The sequence below is a fragment of the Rhinatrema bivittatum genome, chromosome 4 (genome assembly GCF_901001135.1).
Source record: "Rhinatrema bivittatum chromosome 4, aRhiBiv1.1, whole genome shotgun sequence".
Taxonomy (NCBI): domain Eukaryota; kingdom Metazoa; phylum Chordata; class Amphibia; order Gymnophiona; family Rhinatrematidae; genus Rhinatrema; species Rhinatrema bivittatum.
The window spans coordinates 473,134,999-473,162,381 of record NC_042618.1 but is presented as its reverse complement, the minus strand read 5'-3'; the positions used below and the strand labels follow the sequence as shown (position 1 = coordinate 473,162,381).

At 48.0% G+C, this 27,383-nt stretch overlaps 1 protein-coding gene across 7 annotated transcripts in view; it reads left to right on the top strand.

Annotated features, from left to right (window-relative positions):
• Positions 1 to 27,383, top strand: part of BPGM (bisphosphoglycerate mutase) — a 52,951-nt gene that overhangs the window by 14,745 nt on the left and 10,823 nt on the right. The window contains exons 2-3 of one of the 7 annotated variants that reach the window (XM_029597257.1): positions 1,514 to 1,658; positions 16,601 to 17,247. In XM_029597257.1, the coding sequence (XP_029453117.1) occupies positions 1,549 to 1,658; positions 16,601 to 17,247 (757 nt within the window). In that variant the 5' untranslated portion in view covers positions 1,514 to 1,548. The other 6 variants (XM_029597263.1, XM_029597262.1, XM_029597261.1 and 3 more) reach the window with 6 other exon arrangements.

The window sequence follows — 27,383 nt, the reverse complement described above, 5'->3', positions numbered from 1 at the left end:
ATCTACGCCTAAGGTTTGTAACAGAGTCCTGTAGTCGTCTAAGTGTAGTACTGGTTTTAAAGATATTTAGGGGTGGATTTTAAGAAAGTGCGCCTTCGCGTACGTTTGTTGGCGCACCAGGCGCAAACAAAAGTACGCTTGATTTTAGTAGATACGTGCGTATCAGCTAAAATCCAGGATTGGCGCGCGCAAGGCTGCCGATTTCGTGTAGCCGGCCTGCACCGAGCCGCGCAGCCTGCCGCCGTTCCCTCCAAGGCCGCTCCGAAATCTGAGCGGCCTCGAAGGGAACTCGCTTTCGCCCTCCCCTCACCTTCCCCTCCCTTCCTCTATCTAACCCACCCCCCCGGCCCTATCTAGACCCCCCCCCCCCCTACCTTTGTCGGGTGATTTACGCCTCCCGGAGGGAGAAGTAAATCCCTGCGCGCCAGCGGGCCGCTGGCGTGCCGAGACGCAACGCGGGGGCGGTTCCGGAGGGCGCGGCCACGCCCCCGGACCGCCCCGGGCCGAAACCATGCCCCAGGCCTGCCCCCAAAACGCTGCGCCGATCCGACACGCCCCCCTCGAAAAACCCCGGGACTTACGCGAGTCCCAGGGCTCTGCGCGCCGGTGCGCCTATGGAACATAGGCGCAAATCAAGGGGCGGATTTTAAAAGCCCTGCTCGCGTAAATCCGGGCGGATTTACGTGAGCAGGGCTTTTAAAATCCGCCCCTTGATTTGTAGTATCCATGTTTCATTTTTAGGTTTGTGTGTTTCCTCATGGTTGGTTCACTGTCAGTGTTGATGCCTAGAACTCTTCCATGCTCTGATAGCTCAATTTTTGTTTGATCATTTAAGTGGACAGTTGATGTGGAGGATACATTTGATATCTTTCTGTTCAGCAGAATGATTTCTGTTTTGTTACGGTTCAATGCTAGTTTCATTTCTTGACGTTTGATTGCTTTGAAGCAAATTTACAGTAATTTTAATGAATGCTCTAAAGATCTTTCAATCGGAATTAGAAACTGGGATATCATCTGCATAAATAAAGTATTTAATACTCCTGCTGGAAAGTAAATGGCAGAGTGGGCGCATATAGATGTTAAATAGTGCTGACCCCTGTGGTAATCCAGTTTCTAATGGGAATAGATGAGATGTGCATCCCTCCAGCCTCACTTGGAATGAACGGGCACTCAAAACGAGGACTGTGCGCCCTTTATCCCAATTTCCTTTAATCCCGTGATCATGATTTTCTGGTCTATAGTGTCGAACGCGGCGGATAGATCCAATAAGACTAGAAGATATGCGCAGCCTGAATCGGAACCCCTAAGTACTGTGTCTTGCAACGATGGTAGAAGCTTTTCGGTTCTGTCGTTCTTTCTGAAGCCGTGTTGTGATGAAAGTAATAAATTGTTGGAGTCTAAGTGGTCTGATAGTTGGCGTAAGATGATTTTTTTTCTATTATTTTTGCTAGTGCTGGTAAATTTGAGACTGGTCTGTAGTTGTTTAAGTCTTCATTTTTTTTTTTTCTGTTAGGTTTCAAAACTGGTCTAGCCACCACACATTTCAAAATGTTTGGTATCTGGCCTTCGAGAAGCGAAAGGTTGACAATCGAAGTGATGCTGGCCGCAGTTATTTCTTCTATTTGTTTCCTGCTCTTACTGGAAAGTAGGTCTATAGGGTGAGTTGCTGGGTTTAATTTCTTTAGGATTTGTTCAATTTCTAACAGGCCAATACAGTAAAATCACGGGAGAGCGGGCGATACAGTATTTTAATTTATTCAAATTAGGGCCGGTGGTAAAAAGAGGCGCTAGGGACACTAGCGCGTCCCTAGCGCCTCTTTTTGGACAGGAGCAGCGACTGTCAGCGGGTTTGACAGCCGATGCTCAATTTTGCCGGCATTGGTTCTCGAGCCCGCTGACAGCCACGGGTTTGGAAACCGGACGCCGGCAAAATTGAGCGTCCGGTTTTCGAGCCGCGGGCCTATTTCGAATTTTTTTTTCTATATTTTTTTACTATTTTTTTTTTTTTAACTTTCGGGACCTCTGACTTAATATCGCCATATTAAGTCAGAGGGTGCACAGAAAAGCACTTTCCCGGTGCTTGGCTGCACATTTTACTTTCTGTATCGCGCGGGAATACCTAATAGGGCCATCAACATGCATTTGCAAGTTGCGAGCACTATTAGGTTTGGGGGGGGATTGGACGCGCGTTTTAGACGCGCTTTTACCCCTTACTGAATAAGGGGTAAAACTAGCGCATCCAAAACGCGCGTCCAATCGCGGGTTAACAGTGCGCTCCGGCCTGTAAGGTAGAAGCATTAATGAAATCAGACCACGTATTCTCGGTGTGTGTTTGTAGGGATATCTCATGTGTTTCTTGATTGGAAAATTCTTTGATCAAATTTTGTATTTTTGTATTAAAAATGTTCGCACAATAGTTACATATGGTCTTTGATGGAATCGAGGTTGTTTGAGTTTAAAATTCTGTTCGAGGTCAGTGTCTGTATCGGAGAGAATAGAACTTTGGCATTGTATTTAGTATCGAAGATTTTATTGGGATAATAATCGCTTTTGCCTTTGTTTGTCAAGGAGCGATAAACATGTCCTCAGAGGGAGTCTTTTGCCATATCTGGGGTTTTTTTTTCTAAGCTCTCTTTTCAGTTGTCTAATTTTATCGTTATACCATGGCTTATTGTTGGTTTTATTTTTGATGCGTTTTTCTGTGACAGGGCTTTAATGGGGGGATCTTCATGGACCGACCACAATTAAAGCCGCCATTTATTTCCTTAACAGCGGCCTCGCTAAGCACGGTGGCTGAGGGGATTGTTACAAACTTGGTAAGAAGACACAGAAGCATGCCTGGTGTTGGTTTGTAGAAAAAGAAAATCAAATTGAAGATGGCATGGCCTGAAGTGGTGGAGACCCCTGTGGCAGATTTTGGGCGTGGTAGAAAACGGCTTGAAAAGATGGGCAAACGATACGGGGGAGGGAGGAGATGACATTGGGTTGCACGGTGAATGATTTTCTGCCAGGTCACGACAGGCTGCCAACCTGGAACCTTTTGATGTGGACTTGTGACCTCAGAATTTGCTTCCTTTTTCTCAATGCGGCTGGAATGGAAGGTGGAGGCTACCGATGGCCTGACCTGCCACTTTTTTTTTTTTTTTAAATTACCACGGGCATTGCACAAGGGAATTTATATGCACATCTACCCTGAAGGGGGCTAATGAATGGGACATTTTGGTCTTTGTGTTTTTTGCAATATTAGTATAGTAAACAACACAATTTCCTCAAAACCATAGAGTTTTGCAAAGAAGTGCAAGCTTTCAGCAGATGTGCTTCTTTTGAAAGGATACTAATCTTCAACTATATCTCAATTTGTCAAAATAATAGTTTACTGGGACAAAGCCAACCGCCTCACCAGTCTTTTTGTAAAGGCTTTAATAAACGTGAATAAAGGTGAGCCAGATGATATATTAGATCTGGATTTTCAGAAAGTGTTTGCCAAAGTTCCTCCTGAGAGACTCTTGAGGAAATTAAAAAATCATGGAATAGGAAGCAATGGTACTAGAGGACCTCGGCAGACTGGGCATGCAAATGGAAGATGACATTCAATGTGGATAAGTGCAAAGTGATGCACTTAGGGAAGAGCAACTCAAATTATAGCCGCACAATGCAAGGTTCCACATTGGGAGTCACCACTCAGGAAAAGGATCTAGGTGTCATCATTTATGAGATGTTGAAATCTTCTGCTCAGCGTGCAGCAATAGCAGCCAAGAAAGTGTTGCGTCCGTCGGTGCTAGACGGCTTCGCCCCGTTTGCCTCCCACTTCCCGTTTGCCTCCCGTTCCCGGCTTCTCCCACTTACCTAGGAAAGATGGCTATCGCCGCGTCTACAAGCCGACCTCTCCGGCGTCCCTGGAACGGCTATGGTGCAGCCTTCCGCCATGCTCCTCCCACGTCTTTATTCCAACCTTGCTGCAAACCTTGGGGGCGTTCTCCCTTGCTGAAGCTACGTCATCCGGGTATGTAACCTATTCTAATTTGCTAGCTCGTTGAGTTAGCAAGGACTCGAATCCGTTCCTGTCTACACTACTCTGCCGCTTCCGTGCTGCCGCTGGAAGCTCTCTCTCTGCCCTATGGGGTAACTGCTAAACTGGGTACCCGCTCCTCGGGGGCCATCTGCTTTATTTCAGGTGCCTTACAGGGAACAGGTACTCGCTCCTCGAGGGCCTGCTCTCCCTGCCTTGATGCCTGCACTTTCTTCTTCAACCTGTCTCATCCACAGTACTATCTTGCTGGGAAACCTGCTTCGGAACCTCCCTATATCAACGGGGTGAGAAGGGCTCCCTCTGCCAAGGTCCCTGAGACTGCTACTGCCAGACTGCCTCACTACTGCCACCTCTGGTGGTACTCTTCAAGCTGTATAATAAAGAACTAACTATGTTTGTGCGTTCTAAGTCTAGCCTAGTACTGTGGCTCCTCACGGGGCTCCTCCCCATGGGAGTGGTCATTGCCACAATACCCAAGGATCCACCCAAACACCGCTTAACCATAACAGATTGCTAACTCCATGGATCTGACTCAGCTCACCACATTGCAGGCCATTCCAGGCCTGGCCCAGCGAATCTCCGAACAGGAGAATGCGCTGGAGGGTTTGACCGCTGCATTCAACCTACTGCACACACAGATGAACTTACCTACCACCACCGTCTGAAGTGATGGTCAAGACTATTGTACCTCTATCTGCTCCTACCCGCTTCTCGGGGGAAGTTTGGAGATGCAGAGGTTTCATTAACCAGTGCATGCACTTTTCCCTGCAACCCAGCCATTTTCCCACAGCTTATGCCAAGACCACCTATATCTTGTCGTATCTAGATGGACCGAGCATTGTCTTGGGCCTCTTCACTGTGGGAGCATGCGGATCCGATTCTTCATGACCTTGAAGGATTCCTCAAACTGTTTAAATCAATTTTCGATGACCCTGCCCGATATACCACTGCAGGATCTTCTTTGGTTCACCTGAAGCAAGGTAATAAACCATTAGCTGACTTCGCTATCGAATTCAAGACACTGGCGTCTGAATTATCCTGGGACCCGAAATGCCTGAAGACCCTCTTCTTTTAAGGACTGAACTCTCGTCTAAAGGACGAGTTCGCCGCTCGTGAGATGCCTGAGACCTTGGCTGAACTAGTGAAATTGGCAACAAGGATTGATCGCCGTATTCGCGACAAGGTTCAATAGACCAAGACTCCCAGAAAACCATTTCAGGGTGAAGCTCTAGTTAAGTCCACACCCAGACCTGTTCCCTCGGTCCCAGTTGCTGGCAAAGAAGAACCTATGCAATTAGGCCGCAGCCATCTGACATCCATAGAGAGAAGAACACGGAAGAAATTGGGGCTGTGCATGTACTGTGGACAAGCTGGCCATGCTGTTCAAACATGCCCTATATGTCCGGGAAATTGGCAGACCTAAGTCCTGCGGGAGAACTCTTCTTAGGTCTTACTGCTCCTTCTCCTCAGCTCTCTCTCTTCCTGTATCCTTGATCTGCGGACCCTAATATCAGACTCTTGCCCTAGTAGACTCAGGGCAGGAGGCAATTTCATTCTACAACGATTGGTGGAGCACCTACGGATCCCCACTACTTCTGTCGTCCATTCATGGAGAGCCCTTACCGGGTGAAGTAACCCAACTCACCAAACCAGTATGTCTATGGACCGATGCTCTCCATTCTGAAACTATCCCCTTCTTTGTTTTAGAGAAGGCCATGCACCTATAGTACTGGGATTACTGTGGCTGCAGCAGCATATGCCTCAATTCAATTGGGCTACACTGGAACTTTCACGTTGGGGTCCAGACTGCCAAGGGAAATGCCTGATGGAGTCGTTCCTATACCCAGCATGCCAATTACCCCAGTAATGCCGGGGTTGCCGCCTCAATATACATCATTCCAAGATGTCTTTTCAAAAGAAGCTGCGGACGTACTACCGCCTCACAGATCCTATGACTGCGCCATTAATCTGATGCCTAACACTGAACCACCCAAGGGACGGGTGTACCCCCTCTCTGTGGCAAAGAATAAAACCATGTCCGAATATATTCAGGAAAACCTCCAAAAGGGCTTCATAAGACCCTCCAAGTCTCCTGCTGGCACAGGTTTCTTCTTTGTGGGGAAGAAGGGCGGAACATTGCGTCCATGTATAGATTACAAGGGTCTCAACGAGATAACAGTGAAAGATCGTTATCCTCTGCCTCTGATCTCAGAGCTATTCGACAGACTACAGGGAGCCAAGATATTCTCCAAGCTTGATCTGAAAGGAGCCTACAATTTACTTCTCATTCGCGCTGGCGATGAACGGAAAACGGCCTTTAACACCCGGGACGGTCACTTTGAATATTTAGTGATGCCCTTCGGCCTGTGCAATGCCCCGGCTGTCTTTCAAAATTTAATGAACAACATTTTCCGGGATCTCCTCTATAAAAGTGTCGTTATCTACCTAGATGTCATCTTAATATTCTCTCAAGACATGACCACTCGTTTTAAGGATGTCAAAAGAGTGCTGCAAAGACTCCGTGAGAATCATGTATACGCCAAGCTATCCAAGTGCGAATTCCACAAGGAATCAGTGCCTTTCTTGGGCTACATTGTTTCCAACCAAGCTTTCAAATGGATCCACAGAAGCTGGAGAGCATTAAGAAATGGGCACAACCCACCTGTCTAAAGGCTCTCAGACGTTTCTTAAGTTTCACCAACTATTACATGACTTTCATCAAGAACTACTCCTCACTTACAGTTCCGCTTACAGCTATGACAAAGAAAGGTGCCAATATGTTGCAAATTGGTCTCCGGAGGCAATAGCTGCCTTCCAGAAATTTCGAGCAAGTCGTGTCTCCGACACCCGGATCCCACAAAGCCTTTTGTCGTTGAGGTCGATGCCTCAGACGTTGGCGTAGGGGCCGTACTAAGCCAGGCCGGTGATTCGAAGGCTTTACAAACTTGCTCATTCTTCTCCCGTCGCTTCTCTCCAGCAGAGAAAAATTACAGAATAGGAGATAAAGAGCTGTTGATTCTAAACAAACCACTGAAGCAATATGTAATATGAAACTTTAATTAGAGACAGACAGAGACAAAGGGGATGGGGACAGGGAACGGAACAAAGCACAAGGAAACAGTTTGTTCCGGGGGGGGGCGCGACAGGTCCATACAACTGCATAATCTCCAAGTCACCCCAAAGTTCCAGTAATGGTTATAACCTTGCCCGTCTACCTTGGTTGGTTATAACCCGTCTACCTTGGTTGGTTATAACCATGCCCGTCTACCTTCCGCAAAAAACTTAAGACATGGCTCTTCATCCAGGCCTTCACTTAACCAACAGTTCCAGCAATTCCTCACTAATTCAGACACTGACTCCTAGCTAAACTCTATGACAAGTGTAGCCTATACACTTACGCCTCTTCTCATCATATTATTGTATTATCTAATTTGTTCAGTTATGCCTTCTATCGCTCCGGCTATTCTAGCCATCCAGGTTAATACCCCCTGTTATATGTAACTTTCATTTCTTGTTATATGATTGACTTTGTTATTCCCCTCATGTTATTTGTAAACCGATCTGATATGAATTTCTTTCATGAAGGTCGGTATATAAAAATGTTAAATAAATAAAAATAAATAAAAATACCTTTCATACTGACCAATCAGAGCATATGCAGAGTGTTGATTCTAGATAAGTGCAGTGCATTTCATTTGAGAAATCAGCTAATGGGTCTGGGCTGTTGACTACGTGCTGGAATGCAGCCAGCCAAAGTCCTCTGTTTCCTTAAATTCAAACTAGCATTCTTGAATACAGCAGAGATGAGGAACTTCAGAAAGTCAGTGCATAATATAACATACAGAGCTAATGGCTATAAAGATGGCATTCGAAGAATGGTGCCCTTGGCTCGAAAAGGCGCAACATCAAGTCACTGTCTTTACAGACCATAAGAATCTGGAGTACCTCCGCCACGCACAGCGCCTGTTATAAATCTGTTGTTAGTTAGACTGCGGGGCAGCAATCTGTATTTATTGGCTCCTAAAGGAGTCGTCAGCAATCTGATAGGATCTTCATGCGGAGCTAGCAATCTGTTAGGAAATTAAAATGTGCATTCAGCTTGTGCTGCACGCTCGTTTTCCTGTCTGCACCACTTGACATCTGATGCGTTAGCTTCCTGCATCGGGAATTAGAAAATGAAAGTAGATTGTGCATTAGGAAACAGCGTGTTGACTTGCAGCGCACAGATCTAACAGAGATTTTCTCACCAAACACGGGTGTGATTCTTTATTACTTTTCATAGGAAGCATCCATGGATGCGCATGTGTCATTTACGCATGCTTATCTGTATGTTTGCTTTTTGTTCACTCTAATTTCTGAAACACTTTTTTTTTATGGCAAGTACCTAAGGCATATTCTGTTGCTAGCATGGAGTAAGATGTATGAATGCCTTTTGGACTTGTGAATGAATATAAACATGGACTTTTTTTTTCATGCCTACCTCATGAGTTCCTTAAAGTGCTGTAATCATTCAGAGCTTAGATGGAGACTTTTGTTGGACTGGGGCAGAAGTTTTTATATAGAAATGGAGGGGATTTTATAATACTTGGTACAACGCAGAACTGCACTGTGGAGCTCACGACCACAGGAGGTTGTGAAGGTTAAATGAGACTTCCAGAATAGGATTAGATCAGTCACAGGCTCTTAAAGATCTTGCCGGCTTCAGTAAGCGTCTGGATCCCGACTGCTGGATACTGCACAGGTCCGCCAGGGGATTCGCAGGCGCCACACGGCTGCTGCTCTCGGAGACCGAATGTTGGTCCTGAATGTTGGTACGGTTTAGCCCAAAACTGTGCTGCTGCTGTTTAACCTACAATGTAATCCTGATTTTGGACCTGCTCATCAGGCAGTCGCATCTCCACTGGGGTTGCATGGCCTTCTGTTAACCCTGGCCTCCTCCCCAGCCCCCCTAAATATTATGGAGATGTCGGTCAAGAGGAAATACCTCCAGCACCCGAATGTAACCCACTTTCAAGGTGTGCCCACGCGATTCTCCCGCTTCTGCTAGAGGAAAGGGCTGAGAATCGGGGAAGCCCAGGGTTCAGATTCCGCCTCGCCTTCACGCTTCACCCTCCGTTGCCTCAGCTACAAATTTAAGGCCCAAAGTAGAACGCACGAGTTTTACTCGCGGTTGTGTGTGCACGCTTTGTGTGCAAATTGCACTCCCGGGCACAGAAAAAGTGCGTGTAAAGGATTCTGTGCTGCTCGGCGCCCTCTCCTGGAAATCTCATGTTCATGACGGCGTTAGCTATGACCCCTCTGCCCTAACTCGGGTTTTCTTACTCCTGCTCAGAAGTGGGAGTAAGGTTTCAAGCACTTCGTGCCAGTCTGTGGGCAGAAGCAGGAATGCTGCTCTAGTCTGGATTGATGTACAGAAAAGAGGCTTTCGTCACACACAATATTCTGTGCTGAAAGCATTTCCCTGCACATAAAGCATATTTTCTGTGCATTAAAACCAAGCATAAATCATGTTTTAAGTGCACAAAGCATTTTTGTTTGCATAAATCTTGTCTGCGATTCCCTCGCTGCACATCTTTAACTAAAGATGCTTTAGCTTACCATTTACTTAATGCGTTGGAAGTTATATACATTTTTTTTTAACACCTGCATCAAGAAACATTTTGCTGGATTTCAGCACAAGGTCTTAATGCAGGGCTTATTACATCAGCCCCAAAGACCGTAACGTCCTCTCTGGACAGGGACCCTGCCTACTGTACCCGATTATAACCTGCCTTGAGCTTCAGTTTGGGACGGTGAGTCATTTAGTAATTAAAATGTATTCCCCTAGGCAGCCAACACCAGTTCCCTCTCCCCTCCTCCCTTAGCTCGTCTTTTATCTTTTCCCATCGCTGCCCTCCATGTCCATCCCAAGTTCACCCCAAATCTGCTAAATGCTGGTTTCCACCTCCCCTGGAACTGGCCTTGTTCTGCGCTTGGACCTTGGCCCGGTTTCTCGGATCTGCTCATCCTCTTAGGTTTTCCTGTTGTGTGCGTGTCCAGAATTAGTGTGCAGCTGTGTGTGTGTGCAGCTGTGGGAGAGGGATTACACATGTGTACCCTATGACAGTATTCTGCATGGCTCCTGCTTGCCTCATGATCTCGGCAGAGCAGTGGGGGCTTCAGCTGGGGGTTAGGAGACTCATTTGGACTTCTCAGCGGCACCCTGTTCGGTGCTTTTATTCAGGAGACGTCGTGTCACCACTGTGCTTGATGAGTTCTTTGCTATTTGGCTGTTATACGATAGCTCCAGGCAAAGGGCGCTGTACGGCAGATTGCCTGGAGGCAAGATGAATCCCTGTACCGAAGAGCTGCTCTCTAAGCGGGGTGCTTGAGAGTGACTTGACCAAGGTTACGGCAGGTGCCTTTGGTAGATAAAGAAGGAAAGGCTTTTATGGGTCCTACTATCTTCACCTCTCTTGGGTTGTTCTTGGATCCACGTTAACCACAGGTTTTCTGTCCAGAGTTTCTGTGCTGATGACATGCGAGAGAGGTGCAACCTTGCTGGCTGAATCTGGGAGAGTTCTCAGGCGTGCCTGTGTTTTTCTGTGACTAAATACTCTTTTGTTTGTAGTTTCACGTCCAGTTGGGCTACGTTTTTTGTGTGGGTTGGGCTAATGTTTTTTGTTTTTTTTGCTTGTTGTGAGGGAAAACCTTTTGTTTTTGGTGCGGGTTGGGCCAGTAGACTGTGCGGCTGTGTGCTAGCAGCTCCCTTTTGTTGCCGTCACCTTTTTGACAGCAGGCAGCCCAGTTGCACAGTGGTGAGCCGTCCTGGATGAGGAAGGGGGAAGGAAGAGCGTTTTCCACGGTGCTGAGCTACTCTCACTGGTAAGAAAACCGAGCTGCATCCTCGAGCCCGCTGTCGAACCCTTCTGCCATCTCGGCGCAGAACTGAAGATCACAGGAGGTAGGAGGCGAGATTAGGGGAAGGAACTATTTTTTTTTTTGCCCATCACTCTGTGCAGGTTATCCCCATGCTTTCTGTTAAGGGCGGTAAATGCCGCTCCGTGCAGGTTCCCCCGTTTCTGTCCTCTAGCTACTATGCGTGCGCAGTCTTTATCTCGCGCCCTTCTGAATTCCGTTGCTGTCTCGCCTTCGCCTCCTCTCCTGGGAAGTCAGTGCAGGCACCCACCTCCCTTTCCACGAAGAAATATTTCCTGACAACGTTCTTGGCATTTCAGATCGTGATCCTTGGTTCTGCAGCTTCCTTTCTATGGGAACAGAGTTTGATTCTCCTGCATTTATAGCATAACTCCTCTGTCTCCTCCAGGGTACACACGTTTAAGTCCTCCCAGTCTCATAAGTTTTCCATCACGATGTCTAAGGAAGGGAGCGATCCATAGACAAGGAAAACGCTGTGCGGTCTGCATTGAAAGACTTAGGAGACTGGGAGACCTAAACATGGAGGCGAGGAGAGAGGGCGGCATTCGAAGGAGCATGGGACTAAGGGAGGCTAGAGGATGGGAATGAGGAGCTGGGATAAATGCTCCCTCCAAGGACTGACCAGGCGGGCACAGGTTTTGGGGGGGTTTGTTTCCATGAGCCACAGTGTTTTGTAAACCCACCAATTTTTTGAGCGCCAGTAGCCACGTTGCACAGAGGAGAATTTATGCGAGCGACCACGTGAAACCTGTGAGCGAAGCTCCGGAATGTGCAACCAATCGCTCACGCGCTCAGCTTGGAGGGAACTGCGGGGATCTTGCCCTCCCTCCCGGCCTTTCTCACCTCTTTCCCCTCTCACCCCCCTTCCTCTGTGAAAACCGTGGCAAAAGACGTAGTTGCTGAGGGAGTTTGTCGCTGTGCCAGAATACATGGTGAGCTCCTCCGAGTCTGAACTATTTTGTAAGTGGTCCGAGAGTAATGCCGGACTACCCTTCTGTGCTCAGGGTGCTGAGGGAGGGCTTATGGTACTTACTTATTCTTATTTATGCACTTCTGTGCAGCCATACTCTTACTACACTACAAGCGTATGTTTGCTTTACTGCCTCAGAAATAAAATAATTATTGAAAATGCCGTTTTATTGTAGCCTTTATTTGTTCTTTTGAAGTTTGGGCCACTGTTGGGGCTGGTATCTCTCTTTCACCTGGTTACTTGGGCGAGTTTTGGGCTAGAAGGCATCTGACTTTGGGCTACAAACCCTGTTTTAAAACCCGGTGTCACTGTTCGTCTCGCACAGTGCATTCCTGACCCGGGGGCGTAATTGCTGCTCAGCCACCGGCGTGGATTGGCATTTTTTTTTTTTTTAAAGATCCAAATGCGCCCGAACAAACCAACCTCGCCAAAAATGTTTAATTTTACTTCAGGTTGGAGGTGTTTCTGGGATAAAAGACGGCCAAATTAAGTTTAGACCCCTTTAGCACTCAAACGGTTGCAGCTGTCGTCGCGTCCGATTTACGTTTCTTTGGCCACTGAAGGGGTGATGGGTGATTTGCCAGGGAAGGGGAACGGTAAAATGATGAAACTGCGTTTCTAGGCATTCTCTCCACGGCCTTCAGCAAAACTGACCTTTTTTTTTTTTTTTCTCCCTTGCATCCTTGGTACGTATGGAAAACCTTCCTTTCTGTAATCACACATGGAAACAGCCGTGTGCCCACGTGGCGCTGCTTTGATGCTGGCGGGCAGTAATGCTAATGGTCAGACCTTCTTCAGGGCTGGCAGTGGCCTCGAGTCCAGGCCCGGTGAGGTAGAAGTTTCCACCTGCAGTCTTTAAGGAAACATTAGTATGTGTGCCTGTTTTGTATGTTGAACTGGTGGGAAACTTTTTTTTTTTTTTTCTCCCCCAAAACTGAAAAGTTTCCCGCTGGGATGTAGTATGCCGTTGGAGGTTGGGAATCCTCACCGCCTGGCACAGACCCAGCAGTAACTTAGAGACCATCCAGTCAGGCAGGGTTATTTTTAAGCTTCGTGGAGTCCTCGCGGGCTCGTTACAGGAAGGTGCAAAGACTTTGAGCACAGTCCGATTTTTCAGTGTAAATTTTGAGTGCTAACTCCATGGTCTCCGGATCCTTTTGAATAAAGTATTTGCTGTATTTTTCACTCCATAAGACGCACCTGACCATTTATTTATTTATTTAACGGGTTTTATATACCGTCATTCGGAAACGTCAAAATAACGCCACCATAACCATAAGACGCACCTAGGATTCAGAGGGAGGAAATAATTAAAAAAAAAAAAAAAAGTGCTAAACTGGCTCTGTTCCTGGGCATCTGTGCATCTTATGGAGCAAATTAGGGGAGTGCATAAAAAAATATTTTGCCCCCATTTCGTTTTCGGGTCTGGGGAGGGCCATTTCAGTCCACTCCCTAGATCAGAAAACTTTTATTGTTCTCTTTCTGTGAGAAAAAACAAACAAAATACCCCCATCCCAATCCTTTAAATTTAATTAACTACAACCGTGACCCCCCCCCCCCAGACCTGCCAAAAATCCCTGGTGGTCCAGCGGGTCCGGGAGCGATCTCCTGCGCTTGGGTCGTCGGCTGCCAGTAATCAAAATGGCGCCGACGGCCCTTTGCCCTTACTTATGGCACAGGAGCCGACCAATGGCACCGGTAGCCCGAGTGACATATGTAAGGGCCGTCGGCTGCCAGTAATCAAAATGGCGCCGACGGCCCTTTGCCCTTACTATGTCACACCGGTGCCATTGGCCGGCCCCTGTGACATAGTAAGGGCAAACGGCCGTCGGCGCCATTTTGATTACTGGCAGCCAACGACCCAAGCGCAGGAGATCGCTCCGGACCCTCGCTGGACCACCAGGGATTTTTTTGGCAGGTCTTGGGGGGGGGGGGTTGTAGTTAGGGTTATTTTTATATTTGTTCCATAACGATGCACAGACATTTCCCTCCCACTTTGGGGGGGGGGGGGAGTGCGTCTTTTGGAGCGAAAAATACGGTAGTTAATGGATTTCTGTTTTTAAAAGTACAGTTTCCCCGCCTTAAACCGCACCCCAGGTGACGTAGGTAGGTGGCAACAGGAACTGCAGTCGGCCCTGAGGGCTGGAGGGGATGTCACCCCCGCTCTGTACGGCCTACAGGAGCTGCTCCCTCCCGCTGTGCCCCCTACTCGTACAGACCCCGGAGGAGGGGGTGCGATGACCGAGAACAGGAGGGTAGGAAGAGGGGCTGGGGGCTTTTAACAGAGCCCCTGTGTCCTCTTGGTGCCTCCTTGAGAGACAGAGAGAGGTGGTGGGTGCTGTCCCACCCAGTCCTGTTATCTAAGACGGGTGGGGAGGGGGTGCCCTGCCCTGCCCTGCCCTATATTATACTATAGGGGAGGTCGTGGCTTGGGCCACAGAGCGATTGCAGAGGATTTCCCGAGGATCCGTGTCTGGGGGATTAGCTTCAGCAGTTGGAGAAATGCCTGGGAGTTACTGAGTGAGTGCGACTCCCGGCACAGAAAGGAAATGGAAGAATCGAGAGACGGGGCCCCCTCCGCCCGAGCCACAAATCTTACTCGCCCATCTGTGCCAGAGTCGCTGCTTCTCTGTGCTACAGGACCTGGTGTTTTCTGCATTGCCGATAGCTTGGTGCACAGCCTGCTGCCGCCGTGGAGCTTGTTTTCCCGCACTCGGTGGCCAGTAAATGGATTTTATTTTTGTGCACGGTTAATGCGCTGTGTGTGTGTGTGTTTTTGTTTCTGGACTGCTTTCAGAGGAGCCCTGGGTGGAGCATGCATACGGCTCTGACCCCCTGCAGGCCTGGAGAAGTTGGGGGCAGGTGCTGCACCCGGGGTCGAGCGTGCTGTGCTTTTGCTTTTTTGTTGTTGTTTTTTAGGCACCCCCTAAGCCCAGCTGGACTGCAGACTTGAAACAAGTTTTCCTGTGCTGCTGTGTGTGATTTCTTTTTTTTTCCCTCCTCAATGCGATCCCTGTCTGCTTTCTCAGAGGCCACGATTCAGGGTTCAAATCGCGCTTCTCCCCCCTGCTGCTCCTTTTTTCACGTTGGGCAAATCCCTTCAGCCCCATTGCCCCAGATACAAACTTAAATTGTAAACCCTCTGGGAACAGGGAGATACCGGCTCTGCCGGTCACAAGGCAGAATGTGAATACATCGACTGCTGATTGATTTCTGTTTAACTGCTTGCCTGTCAAGCTGAAGGGTACTTCAGGGTTTAGGTGCGGGAACTATTTCCATGTATTTATTTTTTTAATAATTCACGTATTTAGAAGTAAGTCCCTGCCCTAGGGGACTAACGGTCTAGGTTGGTATCTAAGGTGCAGCGACTCTGCCAAGGTCGCAAGGAGCATCGGGGGGCAGAGTGGGATCTGACCCCCTGGCTCCCGGCCACTCCTCTCCTGTGCTCAGGCTTGCTTATTTATTTATTTAAGGGGTTTTCTATACCAAGGCACGTTTAGAACATCACCTCGGTTTACAATAAAACATGAGGTAGCAAATAGCTTTACATAAAACACTAGAAAATAGTAAAAGGTAGCAGGCACAACATGATTACATGAATTGCTAGGAACTTATGATTAATACTTAATAACTAGACAATGCTAACAAGATGAGAAAAAATACAGATCAACAATAATTTAAATGTCATGTTTGACAAGAGAAGATACATTGCCAGGGTGCAGGAGGGTGAATGTCTAGAGCTGGTATAACCAAAGTGGTTATTTTGGAGGGGAATTAATTTGTGGATGGAAAAGTTCCATGGTGATTGATGATATGAGGTGAAGCAAGGCTGAATGCCAGGGGGGGAGGGGATGGGGAAGATGCTAGGGAGAATGCTAGAGGGGAAAGCGGGAAAAGGTAAGGGGGTAGGTTGTTTAATTTAAATCTTTTATAAAGCAGATCATGAACTACTGTACCCCCCAACGCACGCACACATGCGGTTCCTGTCCCCTGGCAAATCACCCATCACCCCTTCAGTGGCCAAAGAAATGTAAATCGGACGTGACAACAGCTGCAACCGCTTGAGTGCTAAAGGGGTCTAAACTTAATTTGGCCGTCTTTTATCCCAGAAACACCTCCAACCCGAAGTAAAATTAAACGTTTTTGGCAAGGTTGGTTTGTTCGGGCGCATTTGGTTGTTTGGGAAAAAAAAAATTCCAATCAACACAGCTCCAAAATGAACTGGTGGTTGTGTGGCAATTACGCCCCCGGGTCGGGAATGCACTGTGCGGGACAGACAAAAGGAGTATTTTATTCAGGACGCCTGAGAATCCAGCGCAAACGTTCCACCTCTCTTGTGTCATCAGTTCAGAAAGTCTGGACAAAGCGTGCGAGAGGGGAACTGGTTGCTAATGTGGACCTAAGAATGAGCCAGACACCCTAATGTTTAACTAGCTGAGCACATAGCGGTGGCTAATTTAACTGCTGTTCCCAGGATAATGACCAGCTAAGAACCGAATTAAGTCTGGTCAATCCTCTCTTATACAACTTATCCCTAGCAGAATAGATTAAATAAAAACCTTCATGAAACAAAGAAGGAACACAGGAGCAGCCTGCGGCCACCAAAAGAATTATTCCTACAGCCTTTCTTTTTCATTTCATGGGCCAATTGACGGTTGTTGTTTTCATGTTCTCTTGTCCAGATCTCTCCTTGTCCATTCAAGACCTGGAACAGAAGCAACCACCATGACGGCAAAATACAGACTTGTAATGCTGAGACACGGGGAAGGAGCCTGGAACAAGGAGAACCGGTTCTGCAGCTGGGTGGACCAGAAGCTGAGCAGCGACGGGGTGAAGGAGGCCCGGGCCTGCGGCAGGCACCTCAAGCTGCTGGGCTTCGAGTTTGACCTGGTGTTCACCTCCAACCTGAGCCGGTCCATCCAGACCGCCTGGCTGGTGATGGAAGAGCTGGGGCAGGAGTGGGTGCCCACCCTGACCTCCTGGCGACTCAACGAGCGCCACTACGGCGCGCTGATAGGCCTCAACAGAGCCGAGATGGCCCTGAACCACGGGGAGGAGCAGGTGAAGATCTGGAGGAGGAGCTACGACGTTGCCCCGCCTCCCATCGAGGAGTCCCACCCTTACTACCGCGAAATCTACACGGACCGCAGGTACACGTGCTGCGACGTGCCGCGGGAGAAGCTGCCGAAGGCCGAGAGCTTGAAGCAAGTGCTGGAGCGGCTGCTTCCCTACTGGAGCGAGGCGATTGCCCCGGAAGTGAAGAAGGGCAAAACGATCCTTATCTCCGCACATGGGAACAGCACCCGGGCTCTGCTGAAGCACCTGGAAGGTATTTATGCATGAGCGTTTAACGTGGCACGCCCCACGAGCTTTGGGATGAGTCAGCCTGGTTCTGTTGGGGAATCTCTCCCACTTCCCCGCAGCTTGCAGAGACCTTCTCCTTTCTGTATTGTCAAAGTACTGTTCAGTCTTGAAAGCCTCAGACCTCGTCGCAGTGCTTAAAGCTTTCTTGGCAGCGTGCCGTGGTCTGTATTTCACTGAAGGCCCATGTTCTTCTTGGAGGGGGGAGGGTGCTAGTGTCTACAGAAATGGATGGAGGTCTTATTTGCTAAATGCCGAGCAGTGTTAACTGGGTCTGGCTTTCTTCCAGGTACCTCACTGCTGCTTTTTGTCCAGGAGGCTGTTTTGAGGCTTCCCAGCTGGTTTGAGGAGTTGCTCGCCGGGGAAGCTTTCAGATGGCTCTGACTGGAAGGCAGGTGGCCAAAAAAGCAGTGCTGAAGTGGCAGGTTTGGGGACAGAGACCTATTCCTGGACCTGCCATTTCAGCCTGACGGGAGAGCGGCTCAGCCGTTCGTTTTGAGGAGAGTGTAGGTTACAGGTCACTGCCTGCCCCATGACAGGCATCCAAGTCACTTGTCTAACGCTCCCTCGCCTCGACCTCCTCCCTTCCAGTAATAATAAAAACCAATGGTTTGAAAAAATAGCTGACAATTAAAAACTTGTATTTAAAAAAAAATACTCCAAAAACCAAAAAAGTATTGCAACTAAGACCCAATGATTAAAACAAAGAAGGATAGAAATGCACCAGCTCTCTCCATACCTGGGAACTTTGATTAACAGATGCCCTGGTGATGGGGTGGGGAGGGGGGCTGTTGTGCACAAACTTTTAGTCTCTTTCTCACATACACACACACGTGTTCTCTCCATGCACACAGGCACACATTCCCTTTCTCTCTTACACACACAAACACCCTCACTCACTCCTAGAAGCTCCCTCTTTCTTTCATTCACACCCACCTCAGGTTCCTCCTCTCACTCAGACACTAACCTTCCCTCACACGGGGTTACTCTGTCTCACACACAAACCTTCACTCACAGAGGCTCCGACTCTCTCATTCACACACAGGTTTCTCCTCTTACACGCTCCCACAGGCTCCCTTTCTGTAACACACACATCTTCACACCCTCACTGCTCACAGGTGCCCTTTCTCTCTCACACACAAACACGCTCATCACTCCTAGAAGCTCCCTCTTTCTTTCATTCACACCCACCTCAGGTTCCTCCTCTCACTCAGACACTAACCCTCCCTCACACGGAGTTACTCTCTCACACACACACACACACCCCTTCACTCACAGAGGCTCCAACTCTCTCATTCACACACAGGTTCCTTCTCTTGCACGCTCCCACAGGCTCCCTTTCTGTAACATACACATCTTCACACCCTCACTGCTCACAGGTGCCCTTTCTCTCACACACACCCCCCTTCACAGGTGTCCCCTCTCTCTCCCTTACACATACACCCTCCCTTTCTTATACACACCACACGAATTCTCTTGTCACATACAAATGCACAGTCCCTCTTGGTCTCTTATTCTAAGCTTCTCTCCTCAGTGTCTTCGGCCGGGGTGGCTGCTCTCACAGCTCTCCCTATCTCTTTCCCCTGCCTCTTCAGCCGCGGCCGGGATGGGCTCCACCCACAGCTCTCCTGGGCCTCGCCTCTCCTTCAGAAGCAGGCGGGGTGGGCTCTGCCCACGGCTCACGGCCCTTTCTTCTCTGCTTTGGGTTCTCCCTGGGCCTTTCTCCCCTGCTTCTCGGTTGCGGCCCTGCTGGGCATTTCTTCCCTGGGTCTTTGGCCTCCAGGACAGGAGCTTGTGCTGCTGATATTTTTAGTGCCTCCTAAGGGTTGGGGCTCTAGGCTACTGCCTGGTTTGCCTAATGGATGCGCCAGCCCTGCTCCACCCCTCCCAAAATACCGGGTGGCAGGCAGAACGCCCTTCTGGATGTGAGCTCCAGGTAGCATGGCGCATCCATTCCTAACCGTGGCTGCCAGACCTCTCCTGGGGACTCCGCGGCCGGTGGGGCATTAGGAGGTCTGCAGTGAAATGCAAGAGAGAGGTTTGCAGACATGGGACATCCTAAAACCCAGAAGCACAGAGTAACTTTATCGAGGCCTAAGCTTTCAAGGACAAGAGGCCACACTGTCAGTTATACTGGGCCGCTAGCTGCCTTATATTCTGCCTATCCAATTAATTTAGTATACGTGAATCGCACAAAAACATACAGAGATAACAGTTCAGTCAGCAATGTAACATAAAATGCGGTAATGTTTGTTTATTTTATTTATTTTTAATTTTTATATACCGATGTTCTTGTAAGAACTACAAATCACACCGGTTTACATAAAACGATGAAATGCCCAAAAAGAGTAGGGGCTCTACATAGAACAAAATACCAATTAAACATAGTGATATTATAATATAGTGTAAATACAGTATAAATACAAGAAACGTATGAACTCAAAATCATAGTGCAGTTGAAAAAATCGTAACAGTAAAAATCAGTGAGGTATCCCATAATTTGGGTTTATCATCGTGACTAGGTAGCATTAAGTGTCTGGGAAGGCTTGGTGGAAAAGCCAGGTTTTTAGGGTTTTTTTGAACTCCTGATGACCTGGTTCTAGTCTTAGATCTGGGGGTTCTAGTCTTAGATCTGGGGGTTCTAGTCTTAGATCTGTTAAAATGGGTTCTAGTCTTAGATCTGTTAAAAGCTTTAATTTTATTGGCCTGCGGGAACAGCCAAGATTTTGATTTTTTGATTTTTTTTTTTTAATCTAAAACTTGAGTAATTTTTTCTCTTCTGGTACTTGGGCAGCAGGTAATTTCACATTGTAGGGCCTGCAGTCGAGAACTTGCAAACATGTTTTCCTGAAGTCTAAATTTGTGGAAAGAGGGCGGTGATAACATCTTCTGACCGGATGAGGTGATACAAGGGGGCGACCTTCCCTGTCGGGCAGCGAGAGCCCTCCCTCGTGAATAGCCGAAAAATCAGTACAAAAATGTCCAACAGTCCTGCTGGAAAGCTGGCACCCAGCAAAGGTCTCAGTCTAGGAGACATCCCAGCATTAAAATGTGCCCGTTATTAGTCTAGCTGCCACATTTTATTTGTTTTTAAAACTTTTAATAAAATTTTAGGCAGTCCCAAATAGCATAACAATAACACTGGGGAACAATTTTTAACATAATTCCTGTTGAGTTCAATTTTTCAAGGGCATTTAGTAAAATGCCTAAAATCTGTATTGCAAATAAAATATTTTAACTGCCTAATTAACCTAATTTTTTGACAGGCTACTCAGGCTTCAGACTTAATTTGGGCCTTCCATCTTAGCTTGGATTCTGTAAGAATACCAAAATCCTGACCTTGAGTGAAATTTGGCAAAGTAGTTTCCTGTTTCTAAAGAATCAAAAACAGCAACATCTACTCCGCCAAAGTATCTTGTGTTTTTGAAAATTCGGAACCAATTTATTGAGGCCCAGCCACTGATTAACTTCCTCTAAACATTCCGGGGCCGATGCAATAAGGAGCACTAAGTCTATCGCGGGTTTTTACTCGTGTTTTAGCACGGGGTTTTTCAGCGCTAACATAGCCCTGGTTTGTAAAGAGGGCTTTAGCGTAAAATAAAAATTCTGCACTAAAAAACCCGCGGCAGGCTTAGCACGGGTGCATGCAAATTGCAGGGTAATATCCTAATTAGTGATTAACTTGCAATGCAGAATGGCACGGTAAGCAAGAGACTGCCTAGTGCATCTGCTACTACCGTGGGAAATTTTAACGCCTGCTCGGAGGTTACATTGGCCACCCTCCAGTCTTCCGGCATGGCAGACGATCCCAACAATAGGTTGCAAATTACTTGTAACAGACCTGCAGTTCATTTTTGAGTTTTTTTCCGAACTCTGGGATAGATGTGTGCTATCTGGTCCGGGCGATTTGCTACTCTTTTGAATTTGTCAAGCTGCCTTATCGCATTTTCCAGCTTCATGGTGATTTGTATCAGTTCTTCTGAATCATTACCATTGAAAACAGTTTCCGGCACAGTAAACTCCGAAGCAAAGAATTCATTCCGTCTTTCCATCGTGGCCTTGCCTTCCGTAAGTGCCCCTTTTAACCCCTCGATCATCTAATGGTCCAGCCATTTCTGCTTCAGATATATTTTAAAAGGTTTTTACTGTGAGTTTTTGCTTCTGTGCCCAGCTTCTTTTCAAGTTCTCTCTTACACCTTAGCCTGCCCAATCGATGTTTCACATCTAACTTGCCAGTGCTTATGCATTTTCTCATTTTCCTCAGATGGATCCTTTTCCCAATTTTTGAAAGTTCTTTTGGCTGAAATAGCCTCTTTCACCTCGCCTTTTAAGCATGCTGGCAGTCATTTGACCTTTCTTCTACTTTCGTAAATGTGTGGAATACATTTGGAATGGGCTTCTAAAATGGTATTTTTAAACCGTGACCATGCGTGATGTAAACTTTCAGTTTTTTCTAACAATTTTCCTCCTTGTATCAGTCTTCCTTTTGAAAGTTTAATGCTGGAGTTGTAGATTTACTTAATGTCCTCCCAGTCATTAAGTTGAATTTGATCGCACTGATTGCTGTTGCTGAAAGCCCCACCTACCACTGTTACCTCTCGCACCAAATCCTGTGTTCCACTAAGAATTAGATCTTATATGGATCCCCCCTTCGTCTGTTCCTGGACGATGCAGTCATTTATTTAATCTAGAAACATTACCTCTCTAGCATGTCCTGATGTGACATTTACCCAGTCAGTATTGGGGTAATTAAAATCTAAATATAAACAATATCTCTTAATTCAAAGACACCACGATCAATGTAACATCAAAACAAACAACGTGGTTCAAAGTATTTATCTTATTTGAAATGCTGCGATACTATATATTACTGTATATTATTTCAAAGAAATTTTTGAAGTTAGGGACCATCATACCACCCGCTGTGCTTCCCAGTTAAAACTTGTGTGTTTTGCACTTTATCGGGTCATCTTTAATCATCGGTCCAAATGAGTCCAACATGTAAATTTTGACTTTTTTTAAACTTTTTTAACTTTTTGTAAAAAATGTGAAAGGTATAACTACCCTTCGGAGTCAGTAGTCCGACGCGCACGTTTCGCAACACTGCTGCTTCAGAGACATACACTTCTTGACTCTCCAATCCCGCACTCCCATGCGTCTTCCACACGGGATGGTAGACAAAACTTCTTCAATAGTGCTTCTATTGGAACCGCCAAAGATTACTATATCGGCTTGCTGAGAACCGAAGGTCCACTGTTATTTCTGAAAAAACAGAAACTTTAAATAAAAGGCTCTTTATAAACAATCTTAAGCTTTCAGCAAAACATTTTTCTAAAATATTTTTACGATGTATTTTTTGCAGTTGGGATGGCTTAGCTCGAGAATGTACTTACCGGACCCGGCGCCATTCCTCCGCACAAAAGTTTATTTGGCGGTGAAACAGCTCAGGCCCGGTCTGACTCTAAATAGGGTACACAGAAATTCACCAAATATTCGATTCATGTGTGATTTTGGTGGGAAATAAACCACCTAATGTCTGATTCATTGATGATTTCAGTGAGGGATCACATAAAGTGAAACCATTCTATCTCCTTATTCGGACCCGGCGCCATTCCTCCTTATTCAGGAGGAATGGCGCCGGGTCCCGCTTCACGAGAGTGGGAGCAGAGAGGAGGCAGGTAACTACAGATCGGTTAGCCTCACCTCGGTGATGGGAAAAGTAATGGAGTCGCTGCTGAAAGAGAGAATAGTGAACTATCTACAGTCGGGAGAATTGCTGGACCAGAGGCAGCATGGATTCACCAGGGGAAGATCCTGTAGACAAATCTGATTGACTTTTTTGACTGGGTGACTAGGGAATTGGATCGAGGAAGAGCGCTCAATGTTATCTACTTGGATTTCAGCAAAGCTTTTGATACAGTCCTGCACAGGAGGCTGGTGAATAAAATGAGAAGCTTAGGAGTGAGTGCCGAGGTGGTGGCCTGGTTTGCAAACTGGTTGACGGACAGAAGACAATGTGTGATGATAAATGGAACTTACTCTGAAGAGAGAGCGGTGTTGAGCAGAGTGCCGCAAGGATCGGTGTTGGGACCGGTCCTGTTCAATATCTTTGTGAGCGACATTGCGGACAGGATAGAAGGTAAGGTTTGTCTTTTTGCAGATGACACTAAGATCTGCAACAGAGTGGACACGCCGGAAGGAGTGGAGAGAATGAGACAGGATGTAAGGAAGCTGGAAGAATGGTCGAGGATATGGCAGCTGAGATTCAATGCCAAGAAGTGCAGAGTCATGCATATGGGGTGTGGAAATCCAAAAGAACTGTATTCGATTGGGGGGGGGGGGGGGAGGGCTGATGTGCACGGAGCTGGAGAGAAACATTGGGGTGATTGTTTCGCCGACTTCAGATTGTTAGATACTATGTGACAAGACGATAGCTAAAGCCAGAAGAATGCTGGGCTGCATAGAGTGAGGAATATCGAGTAAGAAAAGGGAAGTGATTATCCCCTTGTACAGGTCCTTGGTGAGGCCTCACCTGGAGTACTGCGCTCAGTTCTGGAGACCGTATCTCCGAAGGGACAGATAGAGGCGGCCCAGAGAAGGGCTACCAAAAAGGTGGAGGATCTTCATCGAATGACTTATGAGGAGAGATTGAAGAATCTAAATATGTACACCCTAGAGGAAAGGAGGAGCAGGGGTGATATGATACAGACTTTCAGATACTTGAAAGGTTTTAATGATCCAAAGACGACAAACCTTTTCCGTTGGAAAAAAATCAGTAGAACCAGGGGTCACGATTTGAAGCTCCAGGGAGAAAGACTCATGTTTTCATCAGTGCTCCCAGTGCCCTCGAACCATGTCCCTCACGGATCCGCATGACGTGTGTATCCTCTGCCTGGAGGCATCGCATGATGTTTGGGGAGTGTAGGTTCTGAGGGCCAGCGCACTCACCTGGACAAGATGGAGAAGCTCTTCAGATTGAAGAAGTCGGAACCCTCAACTCAGTCATCAGGGGCACTGACACCAAGAGGCTGGGGTGGGAGCTGATGGACACCGAACCTTTGCTGTCCACCCCTCCACTGGGGTCCTCGCTGGAGAGAGGGGCCTGAGATCGTCCGTCATCTGTGTCTTCCTGTTTCAGGACGTTGGGATCGCCTCCTTCCTCCTTGGCGCCAGGGAAACTCCAGGCCGAGCACTGTGGGAAGTCCAGGAAGCTTCGCCACCGGTCTCCATCTACACAGTACCGGACTCCGGTTGGCACCAGCATCTTCTGTGATGCCCCTAAAGTGACCCCACGGAGAGGAGGCACCATCCTCCATCGAACCCAGGAGTCCCAGGCGTTCCCCACCGGTGCTGGGCACCATCCCCCTCAGGGCTCCCAAGGGAGATCTGGTGATGCCTCCAACTCCTCCACCCATCTTGTCTTCAGATTTTCAGGAGGAGTTGGAAAGCAGGGTGCAATTGGCAGTTGTTCGAACCTTGCAGGGCATCGAGCTGCCAGCCCCACAGGTGCTTCCACCAGTGCCGGAGCTTGCACCCTCTATGTTGGCACCGCTGCTAGAGTGCCTCGATGTCCTTCTTGGTGTTCTCCCTATGCAGCAGCTGCTGGTGCCCCGGCGGCCACTGTTACCTCTTCCATCTGGTGTGATTCCCATTGTGGGTTCCTCCGAGAAAGAAGGCCCGCACCACTCTCAGGGGCCTTGATGCCCGCGGTGCCAAAACCAAGAGGTCTGGGCATGGGCCCTCCACTGGTGTCGCCAGGTGATCTCAGTGAGGAGGATACCCCGTACAACCCATGGGGGGGGGGGGGGGGGATGATACCTCTGAGTCTTCATCCGATGACTCGGGAGTTCTTCCCTCGGATCCGTCCCCTCCAGAAGAGTGGTGCTTGTCCTCACCCAAGGACCTGACCTTTGCGGGGTTTGTCTAAGCCATGGCAGAAACCATTCCATTTCAGCTTCTGACGGAAGAGGATGCCAGGCATAAAATGCTGGAGGTTCTCCAGTTTTTTGATGCCCCAAAGGAGGTGGTGGTTGTTTCCATTGATATCTTCAAGTAGTTACTCCTTAGGATCTGGGAACATCCCATCTCGTGCCTCTTTGTGAATAGGAAGGCAGATGTTCTCTATCTGGTGCAACAGGCCTTGGGGTTTGAGAGGCACCAACTTCCCCACCAGTTTGTCATGGTGGAGTCTACCCTAAAAAAGGCCAAGCATTCCCGCACCCATGTTTCCGCCCCTCCGGGCCGGGAGCACAATGCACTTAATGCACTGGGTTGGAAGGTGTTTCAGGGCACTATGTTGATCGCCCGTATTGCTTCCTACCAATTCTACATGAGGCAGTACTCTAGGAACCTCTGGAAGCAGGCCCAGGAAATTTCTGGGCGCGTGTCCCAACAGCAGCAGCAGCACATCCACGAAGGCTTGGAATGTGGCAAACAGGAGGTGCACTCCACCTATGACTTGTTTGAAACTGCAGCCAGGGTAGCAGCAGCGGGCATTGGTGCCCGCAGGATGGCTTGGTTCCAAGCCTCTGATCTCCGGCCAGAGGTCCAGGAGAAGCTCATTGACCTCATTGACCTACCGTATACTGGCAAGAACCCCTTTGGGGACAAGATGAGGGAGGCTTTGGCTCAGCTGAAGGATCACCATGAGACCTTCGGCATCTCTCTGACCCGCCATCCTCTGCCAGAGGGTTTTGACTGGTTGCGAAGGAGTGTAAGCCATTCATCTGTACCCTCAACACTGGGCCGTCCTGTCTAAGCCTAGCTATGGTTCTTCATGGACTGCTGGCCCAGTGTCACCTCAGACCAGTGGGTCATGGCCATCGTTTGTCAAGGGTACCGGTTGAATCTTTGGGGTGTCCCTCCGGACTCTCCCCTGTGCCCCCCTTGGGGTCTGTCCTCTCTTCAGAAAATACTCTTGACTGAGCTCTCTGCCCTCGTAACAGCCAGAGGAGTCGAGCTCATTTCGCTGAGGCAGCAGGGGTGGGGATTCTACTCTCGCTATTTCCTGATTCCAAAGAGAACAGGGAGACTGTCCTGTTTTGGACCTGAGATCCTTGAACAGGTTTCTCAGAATAGAAAAGTTCAAGATGGTCTCCCTGGGCACCCTGATTCCCCTCCTGCGAAGAGGGGACTGGCTTAGCTCCCTCTATCTGAAAGACGCATATGCCAACATGGAGATCTTTCCTGTGAGCAGGGAAGATCTTCGGTTCATCATGGGTGAGAGGCATTTCCAGTACAGGGTATTGCCGTTTGGCCTCACCTCGGCCCCATGACACCAATTGTCTGGTGGTGGTGGCGGCACGCCTCCACCGTCTAGGATGCAGGTGTTTCCTTATTTGGACGACTCACTGGTCAAGAGCGCCACCCAGAAGGGAGCCCCTTCGATCCCAATGGAGTCTCTGAAGTTTGTCATCAACTACCTGAAGTCCCATCTTACCCGGTTGCTCCAGTTGAGCTTTTATTGGTACCTAGCTGGACACTGCTCAATCCAAAGCTTACCTTTCTTGCAACCAGGCGCGCATATTGGTGTCTCTTGCAAGAGTGGTACACTGGAGTCGGCAGGTCTTGGCACAGCATTTGCACCGACTGCTGGGTCACATGACCACAACCGTCCATGTTACTCCCTTGGCTCACTTCAATATGCACAGAGCTAAATGGACATTAAGGTCAAATGGCAGCAAGCCACTCAGGACCTCCACGTACACATCCGTGTTGCTCCGGCTCTCAGGACCTCTTTGTCTTGGTATGAGAGCCTGCCCAATTTGGAGCAGTGGGTTCCATTTCAGTGTCCCCCTACCCAAGTTGTGCTTACCATGGATGCGTCTATGGGTTAATATTGATGATGGTGTTGAAAATTAGAGAGAATACTTTTTTTTTTTTTTTTTGTAACTTACTGTTTATTAAAATCACCAAATGTAAACCACACAATATAGACAACACGACATAGTGTCATCTTAACATCAAACATCCATACTCCGCCATAACAAAGTCATCATAGATACAATAACAATACAACTTTGGTTGTGTCAAAAGCCACATATCATCCGTTTTAAATCTATATTCCCCACTCCCCCCCCTCCCCTCCCCCCCCCCCCTTCCCCA